This window comes from Peromyscus leucopus, chromosome 3 (assembly GCF_004664715.2).
Source record: "Peromyscus leucopus breed LL Stock chromosome 3, UCI_PerLeu_2.1, whole genome shotgun sequence".
In the NCBI taxonomy this organism is placed as follows: Eukaryota; Metazoa; Chordata; class Mammalia; order Rodentia; family Cricetidae; genus Peromyscus; species Peromyscus leucopus.
Window position 1 is genome coordinate 148,200,808 of NC_051065.1, and position 20,861 is coordinate 148,221,668.

Genomic DNA, 20,861 nt, shown 5'->3' on the forward strand with positions numbered 1-20,861 from the left:
CAAACCTTAAGCTGATGATCCTCCTGTCTCAGCCCCCTGAGGAGCTGGGATTACAGGCTGTGCCACCAGCCCTAGCTAAATGGCTGCACCTTCTGCCTGTGACCACACTGGGATCTGCCTGAACCACACAGACAGGCCTGCCTCCTCTCCTCTGTGCTTCTGATCTCTTCCCATTTCGCCCTCAGTTTCCCAGTCTCTCGGGGATGCTTTCTCTGCGGCTACCATCCCTCCGAAGTCAAGTGGGGAGGAGCTTGTGGTTAACAGCATGCACAGCTTGATGTCATTACAAGTTAAGTGGCATGGCAGAGAAACCAGCTGGCTTTGAACCAGCTTCCTCTGAGAAAAAAAAAAAAAAAAACCCACCAAGGGAAAGTGTGCACAGAGCTTCAGGGAACAGTTCTCGCCTGAGTTTCGAGACAGTGTCCGTTCGAGAGGAAAAGAGAATGTTCTTGAATCTTAGGCATGACATCGAGAAAGTTAGTTAGGTGCAGAGTAGGATCAATCTCAATTTAGGATGAGAAAGTCAGAGGGAACTGCATAGGGGCCAGAGGAGGCTGTCTCTATTCAGGACACCAGGAAGCATCCAACCTCTAAAGGACATTTTTAGCAATCCTTTTAATTCCAACATTAATGTCCCAGATGAAGGTAAGAGTTCAGGGTTGGAGATGTAGCTCAGAGGTAGAATTTTCTCCCAACATGCATAAGGCCACGGATTCCATCCTCGTGACCACCAAAATGTGTAGCGGGACCTGGAGAGGTGGCTCAGTGGGAAGAGCCCTTGCTGCACCAGCCTGAGGACCCGAGTGCAAATGCCCAGGACCCACTCACAACGATGGGTGCACGAATCTTAAAGAGTCTTATTAGTAAGAACAAACCTGGGGCCAGGTATTGGGGTGAATACTGGAAGGTCAGAGAGACAGAACAAGCCACAGCTAACCTCACCTGGCCAACTTCTCAGCTGATCCTGTTTCCTCAGACTGGAAGCCTCTGAGTCCTCATATCTGAATGGCTCTCAGCTGAACTGTGCTGCTAGAAGCTTGAAAGCTTAACCAGCCAAATGCTTAACCAGCCAAATGATTCTAGTTTCTGGTCCTCACACCTTATATATCTTTCTGCTGTCTGCCATCACTCCCTGGGATTAAAGGCATGAGTCACCATGCTTGGCTGTATCCTTGAACAGATGGATTTCTGCCTCTGGAATGCTAGGATTAAAGGTGTGTGCCACCACAGCCTAACTTCTATGTTTAATATTGTACCTGTTCTGTCTCTGACCCTAGATAAGTTTATTAGGGTGCACAATATTTTGGGGAACACAATACTACCACAGTCACCCTTACACTTCAACCCCAGTCCTGTTAGGGTTCAGAGTCAGGATGGCCGAGCCTGGCTCCAGGTGCAGGATAAGGTGATAGAGAAGGACATCTCATGTTTTCTTCTGGCCTTGGTATGAGCCCACAGGTACATCCCTTCACAAATGTGTATGCACAAACCATACACAGACATCACATGTCCAATGCACACACACTCACAGAAAGCATAGAGAACACAAGAACACTAAGAAGTGACAAAAACACAGGCATTTGGTCATGCAAAAGGAAAATGAGAGGAAAGTGTGGAACTTTACAGACTGTTGGACCCCAAGGCTGCCAAAGAGAAGAGGGGCCTATCTGGAGGCAAGCTAGCGGATTCAGAGTGTTGAAGGTGTGGAATTAAGGGTAGAGCAGAGGGGCAGAATGGAGACATTTGGTCAGTACTGAATCTGTGTCTTCCTCCTCCTCCTCCTCCTCCTCCTCTTCCTCCTCTTCCTCCTCTTCCTCTTCCTCCTCTTCCTCCTCTTCTTCCTCCTCCTCCTCTTCTTCTTTTCTCCCCGAGACAGAGTTTCTCTGTGTAGCCCTGGCTATCCTGGAACTCACTCTATAGACCAGGCTGGCCTCACAGAGATCCTCCTGCCTCTGCCTCCAGAGTGCTGGGATTAAAGTGCTACCTCCAACCAAACAGCTAGAGTCTGTTTTCAAAGTGTGACAAAAGAACTTCTTTTGTTGGTTTTGTTTGTTTGTTTGCTTTTTGTTTTGCAAACACAGGAGAAAAGATAAAAATCAATTGTGGGGGTGGGGGGGGGGGGTGGTGGGAGGGTGGAGGTGTAGCTCAGCTGGCAGAGCGCTTGTCTAACATGAAGGAACTCCTGGCTTTGATCTCTGGAGGAGCATAAAACAGGGCATGGGGACACATGAAGTAGTTCCAGATGGAAGCATCCATGAGAACTTGTCTCAAAAAAACATAAAGCAAAAAACAAAAACCCAAACAACAACAATATGTTCGAGGGTGGCCCAATCTTACACAGTGAGTCCCAGCCAACACTACACAGTGAGACACTGTATCAAATAAATAAGAAGAAATAAAGAAAAGTAAACAAAGCAATAACCAGATCAAAACCAAACCCACTTTATTCTGAGAAATTCGATAAAAATTATTTTTAAAATGCATAATTTGCAATAGACACAACATTGGGATGGAGGAGCTGATAGGTGGGGGAGGGCCCAGCTCTTGAAGAGACACCCCCTCCAAAATATTTCCAAAATCCCAGGAGCAAGATGAATTTTTGAATATCTTCTAAACTAAACACTAAATATTGACACTTTATATTCTTACTTATACGCATTTGTGGAGTATAACACGGTAATTGATTCAGAAATGCAGTATGAGTGATAGATACATCTAACAGCTGGCACAGCCCTGTCTTCAAACATGCTTCTAAAAGTTTCTGGCGCCGGGCGGTGGTGGCGCACTATCCAAGCACTCGGGAGGCAGAGGCAGGTGGATCTCAGTGAGTTCTAGGCCAGCCTGGTCTACAGAGCGAGATCCAGGACAGGCACCAAAACTACACAGAGAAACCCTGTCTCAAACAAAACAAAAAAGTTTCTGGCAAAAATATAGTAATTGTACACATTTATGAAGAACATGTGATATTTCCTTCTAAAAAACATTTGTTTATTTATTGTGTGTGTGCATGCACACACATGTACCCCAGTTGGAGGCCCGGGTAGGACTTGAGGGAGTCAGTTCTCTCTCTCCAGCATATGAGCTCTGGGGATTGAACTCGGGTCTTCAGGCTAGGCAGCAAACTCCTTTACTGGCTGAGCCATCTCAATGGCCCACATAGGATATTCCAGTACATGTACACAATATGCACTGATCAAACCAGTGCAACGGTAACCAGCCAGGCAGCGGTGGTGCACACCTTTAATCCTAGCACTCGGGAGGCAGATGCAGGTGGATCTCAGTGAGTTCGAGGCTAGCCTGGTCTATAGAGTGAGTTCTAGGATAGCCAAGGCTATACAGAGAAACCCTGTCTCAAAAAACCAAACCAACCAACCAAACAAACAAACAAAAAACCAAAACAGGATAATGTCTGTATCATAACTTTGTATTTAAAAGCCTTATGAAAAGGCTCTAATGTTTAAGAATTATTTTATTTATGTGTATATGTTTGTCTAAGAGTATGCCAAGTATGTCCAGGTGCCTGCAGTGGCCACAAGAGGGTGTCAGGAGCTGGGAACTGAACTCAGAGAGGAGGAAGTACCCTTAACCCTGCTCTTATTTCATTATTTTATGTGTGTAAATGTTCACCTGTACACCAGGTGAGTGGTTGGTGCCTGCAGAGGCCAGAGGAGGGCCTGAATCACCTGGAACTGGAGTTGCAAAAGGTTGTGAGCCCCCATGGTGAATGCTGGGAATTGAACTTGGAGCCTTGAGACGGGCAGACAGTACTCTTAACCACTGAGCCATGTCATGTCTCCAGTCCCAGGAAGAGATACTTCAGTTGCCCAGGTGAATCTCTGAGCCTGGGAGGTTTCCCTATTGTGGCTGCAATAGGCTTTTCAGCTATCTATCCATACACCAGTGTATTGAACTCTAGAGGAGGAGGAGGGAAGAACATGAATGCTTTGCCCCCCCCCCACCCGGCGCCCCCAGCTCTCTCTTGAATCAGTTTTGCAGATCCCATTGGCTTCTATTGTTTCCTAATAGCAAGCACCTGGTCCCACTTGGCTACTTCCTCAGCATCAATTGAGGAACCCACCCTCTGTGGGGATGGGTATTGTCTTTGCCCGACTCTCACCAGAACTCCCTTGCATTCTGCAGAAAGTAGTTGAGTTTTTCAGACAAAAGTGTTCACGATACACAATTAGTCACTTATTTAAGATGGAATGGGAGAGGATATGGTCCAGTGGTAGAGGCTGTGCCCGGCAAGCAGGGGGCTGTGCTCGCAGAAATCAAAGGGGAGAGGGGTGCGTTTTGTCCTGGTATGATTGTGGCCACGGTGTCACATTAGGTTGTGTAGTTAGCTTTGTGGAGATAGGCTGGCCCCCGTCCTGCCAGAGATGGGGGAGAAAATGAGGTTTACTTTCCAGCTCTACTTCCGGATTAGACAGCTTGCCCAAGAAATGATATAGGAAACTATGGGTCAAGTTCCTTACCTGATAGAGCTCTCTCATTTCTTCCCCAGACTCTGGGCTTAGCTGAAGGCAACATTTTACATATGTAAATGATGAGGCATTAATCTAGGAAACACCTAGAAGGCTACCGAGTGAAGTTCTGTGGCTAGCCAAAACTGAGGAGCCTGTTCCACGATCCTATCCCCGACATATTTGATAATTACAATTACTAACTAATTAGGGGATAGGAGTGTAACTGAATGGTAGAGCACTTGACTAGCATGTACAAGGCCCCGAGTTTGACCCATAGCACCATTAAAAAAAACAAAACCAAAGAATATTAACCTAAAGTTATCTTCTGAGATGAGGGTCTCACATAGCCCAGGCTACCCTCAAACTTGATATGTAGCCCAAGATGACCTTAAACTTCTGATCTTCCTGCACGACCGCGCTCAGCTTTATACCATCAGACCTAGGGCTGACCACATGCTAGGGGAATTCTCTGCCAACTGAGCTACGCTCCCCAGAACCCTTCCTTCTGTGAGGGCTGAATGCAGAATGTACCTAAGCTGTGTGGTCATCATGGGTCCACCTTTGTCTATGATACTGGAAATCAGCAAAACCACGCAACAATGTAGACACTGTATTGTCAGTACTGCAAAATGAGACAAAAGTTACCAGTGCCAGTGAAAATTAGACAGTAGGGTCAAAGCCTGGGCATGGCAAAGGGCTTAGTTTAAGAAGTACATGTCTATGGGACAGACGACGTTGGCTGGAGGAGGAGGACTGTCTGATTCCTCTCACCCACACTTTCTTCCTTGATGATCACAGACCGCTGGGTCTCTGCAAATTCATGTTTTCACAGGGAGGAAGTCGGAAGTAGTTGGAGCGGCGGAGTCGTCTTGGAGGCAGGCCTGCCATCTGCCGGCAAAGCTCATCTAGAGGAAAAACGGAGCATTACGGGAGGATGCCGGGCCGCAGCATGGGCTCTGGTTGTAAGGGAAAGAGAAAATGCTTCCGTGTGGGATAATAAAAACATGAAGGAGGAGACGATCCGGGTTAAGGCATTCAGCTTTGCCACTTCTGGATACTTTCAACTTACTAGAAAGTTTCTAACTTTAATATGAACCTCAGTCCCTTTCTGTAAATAAGCATTAATACCTGCCTCAACGGTGTGTTTGTGAGGACTGAATAGAAACCATGTGTGCAAAATTAGTTTCCTTTATCCTCCCAGCTCCCAGTTCTCACCATGGACCTACTAAATAGAAAAATGAAGTCCAGTCATTCAGCCCGCATTTAGGTGTTTACTAACTGCAGTAAATCCCCGAGGTACTTGAAAGCCTCGAGTTCCAAAAGCTCACAGTCAGTGTCAAGGTGTTTCCCTTGCAGGTGGCCTGCACAGAGCCAATGGGGACAAGCAGTGAGTTTCCTTCTGCGAAGTCAACTACAGCTCTTACTCACCAGCCCAGGGCAAAGCTGGCTGCTGAGTCAAAAGGGACCGTGTCTGGTGTTGACACCAACCACAGCCACTGTTCGGGACTGTCCATGGGGAAGGTGAGAAGTATGCTTGTTCCCATCATGCATGATCTACAGCCACATATTTTGGAGCCTCGAAAATTATTCTTTTAACATCTTCCCACCTTCCTCTACTTTGGCAATTTCATAATATAAAGCACAAATGTTTTCTTGAATTGGTGGAATGTTTATAATGCAGCCACCCTTGAAATATCGTACCTGTTTTTTATGGTTCCTATCTAAACCCTACTGTCTCCAAATGTGTTCATGTGTCTGTGCTCTTTTTAGAGCTGTGAACATGGCTGATGATCAGCCTGGCCTTTGAACCTATTATTTGTCATGATGACTTGGCTATTCCCCAGAACTTCTAAAAGATGACCTAGAACAGCCCAAGAAAGGCTGGAGCGACGGCTCAGCAGTTAAGAGCACTGGCTGCTCTTGCAGAGAACCAGGTTCAGTTCCCAGCATCTACATGGTGGCTTCCAGCCATCTGGAACTTCAGTTTCAGGGTCCCTAATGCCTTCCTCTGACTCCCACAAGCTGTGTGCATATGTGTACATACATACATATGAACAAAACACTCATACACTAAAGATTTCTTCTTTTATCTAAAAAATAAAGTTTAGAAACAGCTTCAGAAAATTCTCACTGTGGGAGACATGGGGGTTGCAGACTAGCTGGGAAGGGACCTGGGGTACTTGGTTGGGACACAGACAGTTTGTTTATTTAGTGCAGCTTCCAATAGGGCCTGATGGAAAGCAAAAGAGTAGATCCTCTTACCTTTCATAGCTTCATGTTCTTTACAGACAAGTCGGGAACAGATCTCATTGTTGATGATATACATGCGCCTTAAGCTGCCCCGATGCCAAAGTCACGGTCAAGGGAGGAGACAGAGAAGGCATGAGAGGGGCTAGCCAGGGTCCCTCTTAATCCCTTATTCCCCACTGGCTTCACTCTGTCTAGATTTTCTTAAGTACATAATTTTTAAAAATCTTTCCCTCAGCAGAATGCAGGGGATGGAAACGGTTTTCATGATAAAAAACAAAACAAAAAGAAATGGCGTTAACTACTGTTCTCAGTGGCACTTTGCATCTCTCACTAATGCTCCTGTCCATTGTTTTCCACTTCAGAGCTTGGTCTTTGGCTTCAGCTTGCAGTCAGCTGATGCAACACACCAGTGTCTCTCGCCATCTTCCTTCTTATGTGGCCCTCAACTCCACTGGAATCTATCAGACTGTTTTGTGGATAAACCCAGATGCCCAGTTCTAGGCAGCACCTTCATAACTGGCTGGATAGGTCATGCTAACCACCTCTGTCCCATCAAAGACTGGGGCTCTGCAGTGAGGTTCATTAAACAGTTACCGGCACAAGCATCCCCGTCACTGAAGGTACTCTCGGCCGTTCTAGGGTCTCTTACCTGGTGAAACAGACCTGATGAACGCACTGCTTTACTGGCCGATGGACAGAGTACAGTCTCGTGCAAGCAAATTTCTCATCCCGGCACTCTGCCCAACACATGAAAAAATAGGGACGTCCAAATAAAAACAGTTAATAAGCAAAGAGTTAAAGGGGTGGCAGGAGGGAGACAGAATGGAGGGAGATGGAGCAGTCTGCACAAAAATCATTTTTTTTTTTTTGTATTTTATTTCTGTATTTGGGGGCATGTTCTTCTTGCTTATCAAAAACAGAGCAAGAGGAAATTGACTCAGATGAAATTTAGGTGCTTCCCTGCCTGGAAGCAGAAGTAAGTAAAATAACTCATCTAGGAAAAAAAATGGTCTTTCTAGGACTATTCAGGTAGCTATGTGAACTGTGACACTGCAATCTGATGGCCTCTTTCTGAAGAATGAGAATTCTCAGGCACAGGGCCCTTGCTTTGTTCTCCTGGTCTCAGCTGTAGGTGCAGATCAGAATTACCAGGACATTACAGGAACCGATGTCAGCCATCTTGTCCACGGTAACATGGAATCTGCAGTCAGGCTGATTTACATCCTACTTCATTAACTACCAAATAAAGTCCAAAGGTAGTCTAGGGAGAAGATGGTTTGAGGACCAGTCAAAGGGAGTCATGTCTTTCCCCGTGGCTTTTAGGATAGAAGATCATTTTGAAAAGAAGGAAAATAAACTTGGGAAGATGAAGAATCCCGAAATTACTCTCTGATGGAAAAATGGAAAGAAACTAGGAATGAGCCTAATACTCTTCAAAGAATGAGGGGTAAATTATCTATAGGGAGAAAAGCTTAAGAAAAGACGTACAAAAATAATCATAGCACTGGCTGCTCTTCCAGAGGTCCTGAAGACCATTCCCAGCACCCACAGAGTGGCTTACAACCATCTATAATGAGATCTGATGCCCTCTTCTGGTGTGCAGATATAAATGTAAACAATGCACACAAAACCCATATGCATAGAGTACATGAATAAATAAATCTTAGAAAGGAAGGAAGGAAGGAAGGAAGAGAGAGAGAGAGAGAGAGAGAGAGAGAGAGAGAGAGAGAGAAAGAAAGAAAGAAAGAAAGAAAGAAAGAAAGAAAGAAAGAAAGAAAGAAAGAAAGAAAAGACAGCTGCTGGTGGTGGCATACGCCTTTAATCCTAGTCCTCAGGAGGCAGAGGCAGGCAGAACTCTGAGTTCAAGGCCAGCCTGGTCTACAGAGCAAGTTCCAGGACAGCCAGGGCTACACAGAGAAACCCTGTCTCAAAAACCCCCAAACCAACCAGCCAAACAAACAAAACAAAGCTCCCCCCAAAAAAATTAATTAATTCGAGAAGTCCAAAGCCATGGGTAGAGCAAATATCCACTACAAAGAAAAGATATGTAATAATAATAATAATAATAATCAGAAGGCCCTGCGTATGTTCACGGCACCCACACCATCTATAACTACAGTTCCAGGGGATCTGATGTCCATTGCATGCATGTGGTGCACAGACCAACACGCAGGCAAAACACCCACATAGATAAAACAACAACAACAACAACCATACCTGCGGTAGCATTCCTGTCACCGGCTGAGGCTGGAAGGCAGAAATTTTATTCCATTATTAACAATTTTAGAAGTCACCACCTCTGTAACTACCATGTGGTTCCCTCAGACCCAGTCAGGATGAGAACCAATGAACTGATGTCTCTTGGTAACTCTGTAAGGGAAACCCTCACAGAATGATTTCAGCCACACAGGCAGAGAGACTTAGGAATGAAGAGACAATCCTGGCTTTCTCCTTTTTCTCACATAGAGTTGAGGAATTTGTTGAATTAAAGGTATTGTTATCTTCACTGATGAAAAGAAATCATGGTGGTGCATGTCTACACCATGCACCCAGATGCAGAGGCAGGCAGATTACTGTGTGTTCAAGACCAGTTTGGTCTGTATAGAGTTCCAGGGCAGTCAGGGCTACATAGTAAGACCCTGTCTCGCCAGGGCAGTGGTGGCGCACGCCTTTAATCCCAGCACTCGGGAGGCAGAGGCAGGTGGATCTCTGAGAGTTCGAGGCCAGCCTGGTCTACAGAGTGAGTTCCAGGAAAGGTACAAAGCTACACAGAGAAACCCTGTCTCAGAAAGAAAAAAAAAAAACTGTCTCAACAACAAAAACAAAATTTTTCTAAAGAGTTGGGAGGTCTCCCTATGTGGCCCAGGTTGGTTTCAAACCTCTGAGCTTAAGTGATTCTCCTGCCTCAGCCTCTTGGGTGGCTAGGATTGCAAGCATATACCACCATTCTTAGCAGTAACTAGCAAATTATTGGAAGTATAGACAAAGGGCCCTGTTACTCAGACGACCTGCACCACTGCCCTGTAGGAGCCTCTCCCCAGACAAGGTCTCTTCAATAGAGGAGGTTCCCAACCATAGCCTCTTTGATGAGAGGTTTGGGGTAAAGAACAGGAGGGGCCAGGCTCATAGCCCACACTGACCTAGGTGTAAGTTTAATGTGCACCCAGCTTCCAGTTAGGAGCTAGAGGGGTGAGAACCAGATGGTCAGGAGAGTTATCTGGGATGACGCCACTGGAGGAGTTCTTGATAGAAAGAAGAGCAGGGAGAGACTAGATAACCTCGTCTACTACATGCTTTCTCTCTTTCTTTGAAAAAAATTAAACTTTGTTTTTATTTTATGTGTATAGTTGTCTGCCTGCATGTATATCCCAAGTGTGCAGTGCCCGAGGAGGCCAGAAGAGGGCACTGTGTTCCCTAGGATTGGAGTTAGAGATGGTTGGGAGCCAACACGCGTGTGTCAGGTCCACCCCTGTGCTGACTAATTCCCAGTCCTGTTTCTCATTCAGGTCTCATTCCTGAAGCTGTGAATACACAGGTCTAACCGGTGTCTTATACAGGTCTTTTTTTTTTTTTTTTTTTTTTTTTTTTTTTTTTTATTCATATTCAGCAAGCCACTACCAGTTTGGGTTGTTCTTCAGGTGAATGGCGTCACCAGCCACTCAGCATGGCTGGAGACTGGCCGTTGTCTCTCTGCCCTGCAGCTGACATTCCATTCCCATTTACTTAACCTTTGTCCAGGCCATCCTTCAGTGGGATGACTGTTCCAGGCTGCTTGGGGTTAAACCCCTTCTCTTTCTGGGTTCACAAACTGGGGAGCAGCCGTGGGCTGGGGTAGTGAAAGTGAGGGTGATTTTCCCAGCGCACAAACCTGACTAACACCTTCCCTCACCTAAGGCTTTCTTCAGGCTTTCCTTCGCACCCTAAGCCTCTCACACTCATAGTCCTCCCCTGGAAGGGAGCCCCTCCTGCTGACTTGACTCACTCGCCCACTCGCCTTTCAAGAAAAGCATCCAGTCAGTGGAACCCCGCGGAACACCCTTCCCTGATCCCCACACTGAGGAGCACAGTCAGGAACACCTCTATCTAGTCTCTCACAGCAGCCTTTTGATTACCTCACTGAGAGCATTTTGTGGAACCCGATAACAACACACGACCTATTGTCTACCGGACAAAAGATATCTGATAGAAGAAATTCACTTTTGTTCACTTTTACATGTACGGCACAGAGCAGCTGGCTTTCCAAACTATTTGTTAAAAAAAAAAAAAATAACCTAGGCATCTGGGTATGGAGGCACACACCTTCAACCTCAGCCTTCAGGAGGCAGCGGCAGACAGATCTCTGAGCATCTGCAGTCAGCCTGGTCTATGGATTGAGATCCAGGCCAGCCAGGCTACAGAGAAAGATCCTGTCTCAAAACAAAACAAAAAAGCAAAAACCACACAAAAATAACCACATAGGATGGGGTGCGGTTCAGCGTTGAAGCACTCCCCAGCACGTGTGAGGGTCAGCACCCTGGAACACAGCAGAAAGGAACCCATCTCTTTTCCTACTTCGTGTTCTCTAAAAAGCCCCATTTCCCCGCATGCCACCCTCTGCTTGCCCTTTCACATTGGCTTGCAGATTTATCTCGCCTTTACCCACCAAGTCTTGGAAACATTGAAAGACCTCGTCTCTGTATTTTGTATATTAAACTGCACAATTCCTGCTTGCCAGGGCTCAAAACTACCATTAATTTAAAAAAAAAAAATGGCTGGAAGGATGTATTACACCAACTGTAGTTCTGTTTAGGAGACTTCGGCAGCTGCCTTGCCTTCTGTATGGACTCTGGGGAAAGCCCAGGATGGCCCTGGTGGCCTTGGGATCCCAGATCTGAACTCACCCAGGTCATCTGTGGAAGGTGTGATATCAGCCAGAACTGAAAAGGCACAAAATAGTAGGTGTGAGCAGGGCCTTGAATTGCGAGGGGAAGGAGGAGCAGGACAAGGGAGTGTGGTGAGATCAACAAGGTATACGTCCAGGGAGAAGAATGATTTCAAGTAACTGGGGATGGTTTGGGATGCATATTGGTGCTCTCAACATATTTGTCTTTGGATATATTTAGTATACAGGCCTTTTATATATATATATATATATATATATATATATATATACACATATATATGTATATATTTATATATACATATATACACATATATATGTATATATTTATATATACATATATATTTACATATATATATAAACACACACACACATATATATATGTGTGTGTGTTTTGGTGTTTTGCCTGCACGTATGTCTGTGGGAGGGTGTCAGAACCCCTGGAACTAGAGTTACAGACAGTTGTGAGCTGCCATGCAGGTGCTGGGAATTGAACCTGAGTCCTCTGGAAGAGCAGCCAGTGTTCCTAACTGCTGAACCATGTTAGCATTTAGGGTCCTGACAGGATACATCCTCAGCTGCAGCCACTAAGAGCACCCCTGTGTGCATTTGCCAGGATCCCTTATAAAAGACAGGCCCTGCCTGGCTCTTGTCTCTTTCTCTTCCTTTGCTCTCATCCCCAGGGACCGGTCTCTGTTCCTGTCCCTTTCTCTCCTCTCTCCCCAATAAAACTCCCATGGGGGCCCTGTTGTATGGTGTGACTCCTTCTTGCCATTTTAAAAACGCAACAAACCATCTCTCCAGCCCCATACAGGTCTTTTGTTTTGTTTTGGTGTTTGTTTTTCAAGACAGAGTCTCTCTGTATAGCCTTGGTTGCCCTGAATCTCGATCTGTAGACCAGGCTGGCCTCGAACTCATAGAGATCTGCTTGCCTCTGCCTCCTGAGTGCTGGGATTAAAGGCGTGCGCCATATAGGTCTTATTTTTAGCTATTGATCTACACTGTTCCCTCTTTTTTTTCCACATTTGTTCGTTTAATTTGTGTATGTATGTGCCCACATGTGCACAGATGTGTATGTACATGTTACAGCACATGTGTATGGAGGTCAGAGGACAATTTTGGGGAGTCTGTTCTCTCCTTTTACCTTTTACTTTACAGGTCAGCCCTGTTCCATCCTTTTAGAGGACTACTAGCAAGCTTCTCTCTCCTTTTATAACTGTCAGTCACTGAATGACACGCCCACAACCCCCAATGACACGCCCACAAACCCCCTTTTCCAGAGCTAAAAATAGGAGATTAACTCTCCAGGCGCTGGAGTGAATATTGGGAACGTCAGCGAACGTCACCTGTTTCGTCTGTAGCAGGGTCGTTCACCAGATCTGCAGAGACACAAAACGGACGGACAGACGGAAAGTGAGAGGAGGAACAGGGCTTGGGGACATGGGGAAGCCACGTGGGCCAGACGAGCCCGCTGCAGGGACATCCCCGAGAGAAAGGGAGGGATACTAAGGCTGGGCGACTCTGGAGTGATGGCGGCCACGAAGAAAGACAAAAGGGTGCTGTGCGAGCGAGCGAGCTCCGGTGGTACCTCTTCTCTGGACGGACCTCACTCTCAGCCCTTCCCCTCCCCGGTAGTAGTGGGTAAACACTCCCAATCCGGGCTGACTTACTAGGATCTTCTGTGAAGGTTTCGATCACATCATCTGAAAAAACAAACAGAACAGACCTTTTTTTTTTTTTTTTTTTTTTTTTTTCTGAGCATCCGGCACTATAAAGACCCTGTGGCCGCTCTTCTTCGCCTGCCTATAATAATTTAAAAGGGCTTTTAGCCCTGACCAGCCAGGGAGATTTGCCTTGCCAAGCTCTAGTGCGTTAAATCCTGTTGACCTCGTCAACCTTTTCTTCAAACCCAGCGCACTTCAAATTTCTGAATAGAATGGTTTGTTCACAAACAAACAAGTAGACAAAATAGAGTAAAATGTAAAAATAAGTTAAATAACTAAAACTAACACTAAATGACCAAATAACGGATACCCTCTTTGTGTGTGTGTGTGTGTGTGTGTGTGTGTGTGTGTGTGTGTGTGTTTTAGGCAGAGTCTCGGGTAGTCCAGGCTGGTGTGCGACTCACTATGTAACTGAGATGAGAGTGATCTTGAACTCCTAATCCTCAGGTCTCTGACTCCTAAGTGCTGGGATAATAAGCATGAGTGGCCATACCTGGTTATATGGAGTTGGGGTCAAACCCAGGGCTTTATGAATTTGGTGACCACATTACCAACTGAGCTACATCTCCAGCCCTGAAGGATCTATTTAAAGCAAAAATATTAATGGCGAATTTGTCTCTTTTATTTTGAGATATGGTCTTGCTTGGTGTCCCCGGCTCACCTGCAATTGGGAATCCTCCTGTTTCAGACTCTCAAATGCTGGGATTGTAGGTGTGAATTCACTCGGGCTTGGCTAACATGCATGTATGTGTGTACGTACTTATGTACATCATACTTGGGAGTGACCCAGAGCCTTACACATGCCAAGCACAGCTCCTCCAGTGCTAATGTGTATATTCTAATGTGTCTGACTCAAAAAGTGTATTTAAAAAAAAATTTTTTTTTTAAGACAGGGTTTCTTTGTGTAGCCCTGGCTATCCCAGAACTCACTCTGTAGACCAGGCTGGCCTTTGACTCACAGAGATCTATCTGCCTCTGCCTCGGAGTGCTGGGATAAAAGGCGTGTACCACCACCGCCTGGCAAAAAGTGTATATTTTTATTATACATGTTTTAAGGCGCAAACATGATGTTTTGATACCTGCATGGAAAGTGAAATGATTACTGCAGCCAAGTAGTCGCATTAATATAATATCTCCTCACATAGTCACCTTTTGTGTGTACAGGTAATAACGTTTATACACTATAGTCAGCACTATAGTCCACTGTGGCCTATGGTCAAAATCCACGCTTGCCCACTAGAGGTCAGCAAATTCACATAGTTTGCCTGCGCTTCCCCCCACACCCTTTCATTTTTCTCAAGCTTCAGATTGTAAATCAGATTTAAACTTCTAAGAACAGATCTCCCCAGGAGCCAGGCATAGTGACACACACACAAGAACTGTGCAGTGAAAACTTGTCATCCTGAGCCAGAAGTGGTGGCCCACACCTTTAATCCCAGCACTAAGGAGGCAGAGGAAGGCAGGCAGATCTCTGAGTTGGAGGCCAGCCTGGTCTACAAAGCAAACCAAAAAGCAAACAAACAAAACAAAACCAGCCAAACAAACAAACAAAAACCACCACCAACAAGAAAACCCTGTCTCTCATCTTCTAGAAGGTTTTTTGTCAGGATCTCAGTATGTATGTAGCTCTAGGTATCCTGGAACTCACTATATAGATTAGGCAGCCTGGTCTTGAACCGAGATCCTCCTGCCTCTGCCTCCTGGATGCTGGTATCAAAAGTGTGTGCCACCAAGTCTGGTCTCAGAATATTTTCGAAAAGCAAAAGGTTACAAACTCCTAAAAAGTAAAAACACGATAAAAATAGCCATGCTACCCTAGTCAGATCCCATCTCAGAACCAGAGTCCTTTTCAGAGGTGATTTTTTTTTTGGCTATGGCAAAGCCTGCTGAAGCCTCAGGACATTCCCTGGTTCTTCTTGGGAGGCAGCACTGGACCCTGGGAGTATCTGCATTTCCACCCGGCCTTGCTGTGTGGCTCATGTCTATAATCTCAGCACTTGGGTAGTGAAGGCAGGAATATCCAATGTTCAAAGTCAGTTTACATGAGACATTGTGTAAAAGAAAAAAAGAGAGGAGCCGGGTATAGTGGAGCATACCTTTAATGCCAGCACTCAGGAGGAAGAGGAGGGCGGATCCCTGTGAGTTCGAGGCCAGACAGCCAGGACTGATACACAGAAAAACCCTGTTTCAGAAAAAAGAAAGGGAGGGAGGGAGGGGGGAGAATTCTGTGGGCCTGAGGCACACACGTGGTACATGAACACACATGCAGGCAAAACATACATACACATAAAATAAATAAATCTAAAAAACATTTAAGGAGAAAGGGTTTCTTTTATTTTAAATTACCTCATTTGTATGAGTGTTGTATTTGCATATATGACTGTGTGCCACATTGTGCCCCGTGCCCAAGAGAGGCCAGAAGAGCCGGGCGGTGGTGGCGCACACCTTTAATCCCAGCACTTGGGAGGCAGAGGCAGGTGGATCTCTGTGAGTTCAAGGCCAGCCTGGTCTCCAAAGCAAGTTCCAGGAAAGGCGCAAAGCTACACAGAGAAACCCTGTCTCGGAAAACCAAAAAGAGAGAAGAAAAGAGAGAGAGAGAGAGAGAGAGAGAGAGAGGCCAGAAGAAAGCTCTGGATTCCCTGGAACTCATGCATCCGAGGCTGGGTTTGAAATTCCCATTTATCCCTCAATGGCTGACCACCACATCCAGCTCAGAACAAGTTTTTTGTTGTTGTTGTTTGTTTGTTTGTTTTTTGTTTGTTTGTTTGTTTGGTTGGTTGTTTGGTTTGGTTTTGGTTTTTCTCTCTGTATCCCTGGCTGTTCTGGAACTCACTCTGTAGACCAGGCTGGCCTTGAACTCAGAGATCCACCTGCCTCTGCCTCCAGAGTGCTGGGTTTCAAGGTGTGCACCACCACTGCCCAGCCCAAGTTTTGATAAAAGGGAATCCATGCCTGTTCCATTTCCAGAGGATATTTGACAAATTACGGACTGAGATCATTGCAATGGTTGTGAAGGGGTGGTAGGACTTCCTCAGGGTGGACCTCAGTCCCTCCCTATCCAGCCTCTAGAGGCTAGCCCACATTCCAGTCTACCCACACAGAGAAGAGTGAGGTCACGGTGGAGCAGCTGGGAGTGTATGTTGTTTGGCTGTGGGACTGCAGGGCCAGTTCCTCAGTGTCCTGATCAATTTCAGTTTGAAGAAGTCTGTAAGAACAGCCACCATCTAAATGCTTCCTTTAGGGCTGGAAAGTCATGGAAAGGAAATCTCAGGACAGTTACAGCAGAATGGCTGCTGGAAAACCAGAGCACGGACAGGTCCTTAACCAGCTTGAAGGATCCAGCTCAGGCGGTAAATTAGCTCTTACTATTGCTAAAATCTGTAGGTTCAGACACTTGGATCTTTTTTTCTTTTCTTTTTAGACAAGGTCTCACTACATAGTCCTGGTCTGGCTTGGAACTCGCTATGTAGACCAAGCTGGCCTGAAACTCAAAAATCCACCTCCTGAATGCTGGGAATTAAAGGAACCACCACAACTCAGCCGACAGCTGGCATCCTTTAAAATGAATTAAGATTAAATATATCAGAAGGCACTGTGCTTTACAAGCATAAAGCATTATTTTATAATTTTGTTTGTTTTACATATGTCCCTAATATATATTTATTGCTGTAGGTACTGGTACAGAAGATTAAAATATAGAAATAAGATAGCTATAATTGTGCGTGCCTTTAATCCCAGCACTGGGGAGGCCGAGGTAGGAGGATTTATGAGTTCAAGACCAGCCTGGTCTGTAGATGGAGTTCCAGGCCAACTGAGGCTACACAGTCAGACCATGTCTCAAAAAAGAAAGAAAGGAAAAAAGAAAGAAAAGAAAAGGACTCAGAAGGGGCTGGAGATATAGCTCAGTGGGTCGAGTCCTTGCCTAGGACACATAAAACATGGTTCAATTCTCAGCACCACATTAACCAAGTTTGTGTGTGTGTAGAAAAAGCCTGACAAAACTTCCTACCATGACTTTGCATTTCAGTTTTCTGCTGTTCATGTGCATAGATCGGTGCTTTCTGGAGGCTGAGTGTGTAGACCAGAGGTCAGCATTATCTTAGCTTTGTGTGGCCTTGGGTTTAATCCACAGCATCACAAAAAGTAATAAAGAAATAAAGCAGAATTCCCTGGTCAGTAAGGAAAGAAAAAGTAGGAATGAAGCTCACTTGTAAGGCACTTGCCTAATGCGTAAAGACCTGGGTTCGGTTTTCAAGACTGCCAAGCGTGGTAGCGCACACCTTTAACCCCAGCACTCGGGAGGCAGAGGCAGGTGGATCTTTGTGAGTTTGAGGCCAGACTGGTCTACAGAGGGAGTTCCAAGACAGGCAGGGCTACACAGAGAAACCCTGTCTCAAAAAACAAAACAAAAAAACAAACAAGATTACAGATAATAATATAATAGTAATGCTTCCTATAAGGATTGACTGGTGTTTTCTTGAATGAGGAAAAAGATGTGTAGAGAGTGAAAGGAAGAGGTTGGCATAGAGAGCATCTATGAACAGATGTTTCCGTGAGAATGAAGAAGGAGAAGAGGTTTTATGAATGGGATGACGGGATTGTGGGTGCCGGTGGTCCTACTTTTCACACCTTGGCACCGTAGCTCTCCGTCCCAGGACAGATTCTGGTCTGAGAGTCTCTATGTATCCCTGGCTGGCCTTGAACTCAATCCACTTGCCTCCTCCCCCTGAGAGCTGGGATGTGCCACCTTGCCTGGCCCTAGCTCTCTCTCCTCTCTCTCACCCTGACGAGGACCCCATCGAACCCAGAAGACACACTTCACCTACCTCCTCGTTGACCACGGACCCCTAGGGGTAGCCAGCCTGTCACAAAGAAAGAAAAGGGGTGTGAGCGACCCCGGCTCTCTCCACCACAACACTTTCATGAGATGAACCAGAATACAACGGAAAAATTGTGTATTATCTTTGTGATTTGTCCCTTTATATTTTGACACAAGACCACTAGGCTATGCACAAAACTAATCAATCATTTAAAACAAAAAAACAAAAACAAAAAAACAACACCACACTCCAGAAAGACAAGTTCTTGAGAACAAAGCCCACTCTTGTTCTGCCCTGACTCAGTTTCCCCTCTTGTCCTCCAATTCCAACCAGGCAGGGCCATGCGGTCTTTGCAGCGTGTCTTGCCCGGGCGCAGGGCTCCTCAGCCAGCTGCACCCCTGGGCAAGGCAGAAGAATTGCTTTGTCAGCCTGCATCTGGCAGAAAGAGGGGGAAATACAGCAGCATTTCTTCAAAGTCCAGGGTTGCTTTCCCGGGCCGATCCTTGAGCTGGATTCCACGGCGCTCGAGAACACTGCTTTTCTTTTGTGTGGAGGTGCAGCCAGCGCTTCCCTCTCGTGTGTAAATACACTTGTGTGTCTGCCCAAGCAAGCGTGAGGCATTAGTGTGCAGGTGTTTGCTGCTTTCCCTCGAGGATTTTTAAGGTGGTCCAATTTCCTAACAGGTGGTCTCTCCCTGTTTGAGTAACTTCTGGTCCCTTTGGTTTTGGTTGAGTTATGTATCTATATGCAACTCTCTTTCAGTGATGAGTAAGCACCTGCATTTTAACCTCACGTTAGTTTCTTAGGTACCCCACATCTAAGGTCACCCTCTCGTCACACCTTTGTCTTCGACGCAGCGTTATCTCCTCCCAGGCCCCGTCAGCCTCGGTCCCCTACCATCTAACCCACAGCCCCGGCACATGCAGAGCTGAGGAGCTGCTGTGTTGAAGAATCAAAGCAGGGACTCACCGGAGGGCATAATGAGTGCCATGACAAGCAGCAGCGCCTTGGGCCCGAAGAACGGCATATCTAAGAGAAGCAGGGGGAGAGTAAGACCACGATGCTGAGGAATGGCAGTGTCTTGCTCTGGGGAAAGATGCCCTGTATCCCCTCTCCCTGCGTCACCCCCGAAACCTTCTTCTTTTCTCTTTTCAGCTCAGACCTTATCTTTCATCCACCATTCATTCCCCTCAAACCTATCCTTTGACCCCCTCTTACCCTTCTACAGAGAATGTTTTTCAATGTGAGTCTCCTTACATCGTCCAGGCTGGTCTTGAACTCTTGGGTCAAGCCAACCCCCTTTCTCAACCCACTGGGTAGCTGGGGATACAGGCATGTGACCAGGAGGATCTTTGTGCTCCCATTAAACCATACTTGGCCCAGTCCTGTAGCCTCTTTCACTCTTAATACCTAACCCTCCTTTTGTGTGTCTGTGTCTTTTTAAGTATCATCCGGTCATCTTAGTGCACCCTCTCTTTTGAATTCCATGCATAATTGGGAGAGGGCTCCACTCTAAGTCAGGGACATTCTTTACCCTTACGTGCACACACGCACACGCACACGCAGGCACACACAGACATTCCTCCTATGTAGTTTTGTAAACAAACTCACTGTCTACAAGTGCTCCGCTCTGTCCACCGTGTCCTCTGGCTGCTGAATGTGTCTGTCCTTCTCACGCTTTTCCGCTGTTCCACTTGGGCTGGGAAATGAGATGAACAGAGCCACACCCTTGGAAGGACTTCAGATTTGGCCTATTCTGAAACAATGAGATGAGGGAGAGAAAAGGGGGAGAGAGAGAGAGAGAAAGAGAGAGAGAACGGGCCAGGCCAGAGGCTTAGAAAGCAGTGTTACAATAAGGTTGGAATGAGAAGGGAGATGGGAATTGGCAGTCCCTCACACCCTCATTCCAAAGGTTATGACCACACTGGAGAGGGAGCGAAGGGCTGGCCCAAGCCCACATCTGCCCTCCTTCCGTCAGCCCACTTTGCCTCTCGCTGTTTGGCCCAGCTTGCCTTTCTTCCTTGGGTTCCTGTTTATCGCTCGCCCTTGGCATGTTTTCCTGAATCTCACCAGACTGTTTCTATCTCTCTGGCTTCCTTCTGTGCTTAGATCATCACTCCTTTCTCTCTTCTCCTCCTCTCTTTCCTTCTCGCCCCTCTTCTCCCTTCCTCCCCTCTCCCCTTCTCTCCACTCTCTTGTCTGAGTCGGGGTTGCTCAGGTTGACCAGGCTGATGGCGAACTACTCCCCATGCTCCCTGTGGAAGGCAAGATGTGCTGAAATGTCTGTTCCTCCAGCCTCCACCTCCCAGGTGTGTGCCACTGTGATGTGCTGGGGTTCCAACCCAAGGCTTCACGAACACTAGACAAGCCTTCCACTGAGTTACATTCCCAGCCCCTGTCTTCCTGGCTGACCTGGAACTTATTATGTAGACCAAGTCAGCCTCCAATTTGGGGTTATTCTCCTACTGAAGCCTTCCAAGTGCTGGGATTACAGGCTTGCACTCCCATGTCTGGTCTTTGATTTTTTTTTTTTGGGGGGGTGGTTCAAGACAGGGTTTCTCTGTGTAGCTTTGCGTCTTTCCTGGAACTCACTTGGTAGCCCAGGCTGGCCTCTAACTCACAGAGATCCGCCTGCCTCTGCCTCCCGAGTGCTGGGATTAAAGGCAGGCGCCACCACCGCCCAGCCGATGTTTTTATATAATATATATCTTGCAAATTTCTA

The 20,861-nt window shown here is 46.3% G+C and overlaps 1 protein-coding gene across 3 annotated transcripts; it reads right to left on the bottom strand.

Annotated features, from left to right (window-relative positions):
- Positions 1-5,061: 5,061 nt before the first annotated feature.
- On the bottom strand, positions 5,062-20,074 carry Mfap5 (microfibril associated protein 5). Of its 3 annotated transcripts, none has more exons than XM_028857832.2 (10): positions 19,751-20,073; positions 19,109-19,168; positions 18,146-18,181; positions 13,266-13,298; positions 12,942-12,974; positions 11,597-11,632; positions 8,934-8,963; positions 7,366-7,453; positions 6,729-6,802; positions 5,062-5,371 (listed from the first exon to the last, which is right to left on the bottom strand). In XM_028857832.2, exons 2-10 carry the CDS (start codon positions 19,164-19,166, stop codon positions 5,259-5,261), a joined length of 501 nt encoding a protein of 166 aa, XP_028713665.1. In that variant the 5' UTR covers positions 19,167-19,168; positions 19,751-20,073; the 3' UTR covers positions 5,062-5,258. The 3 variants fall into 3 exon arrangements, with proteins under 3 accessions (XP_028713665.1, XP_037060063.1, XP_028713666.1); XM_037204168.1 differs by lacking the exon at positions 19,751-20,073 and adding an exon at positions 19,358-19,391; XM_028857833.2 differs by lacking the exon at positions 11,597-11,632 and having other exon boundaries at positions 19,751-20,074.
- Between the last annotated feature and the right edge of the window lie 787 nt (positions 20,075-20,861).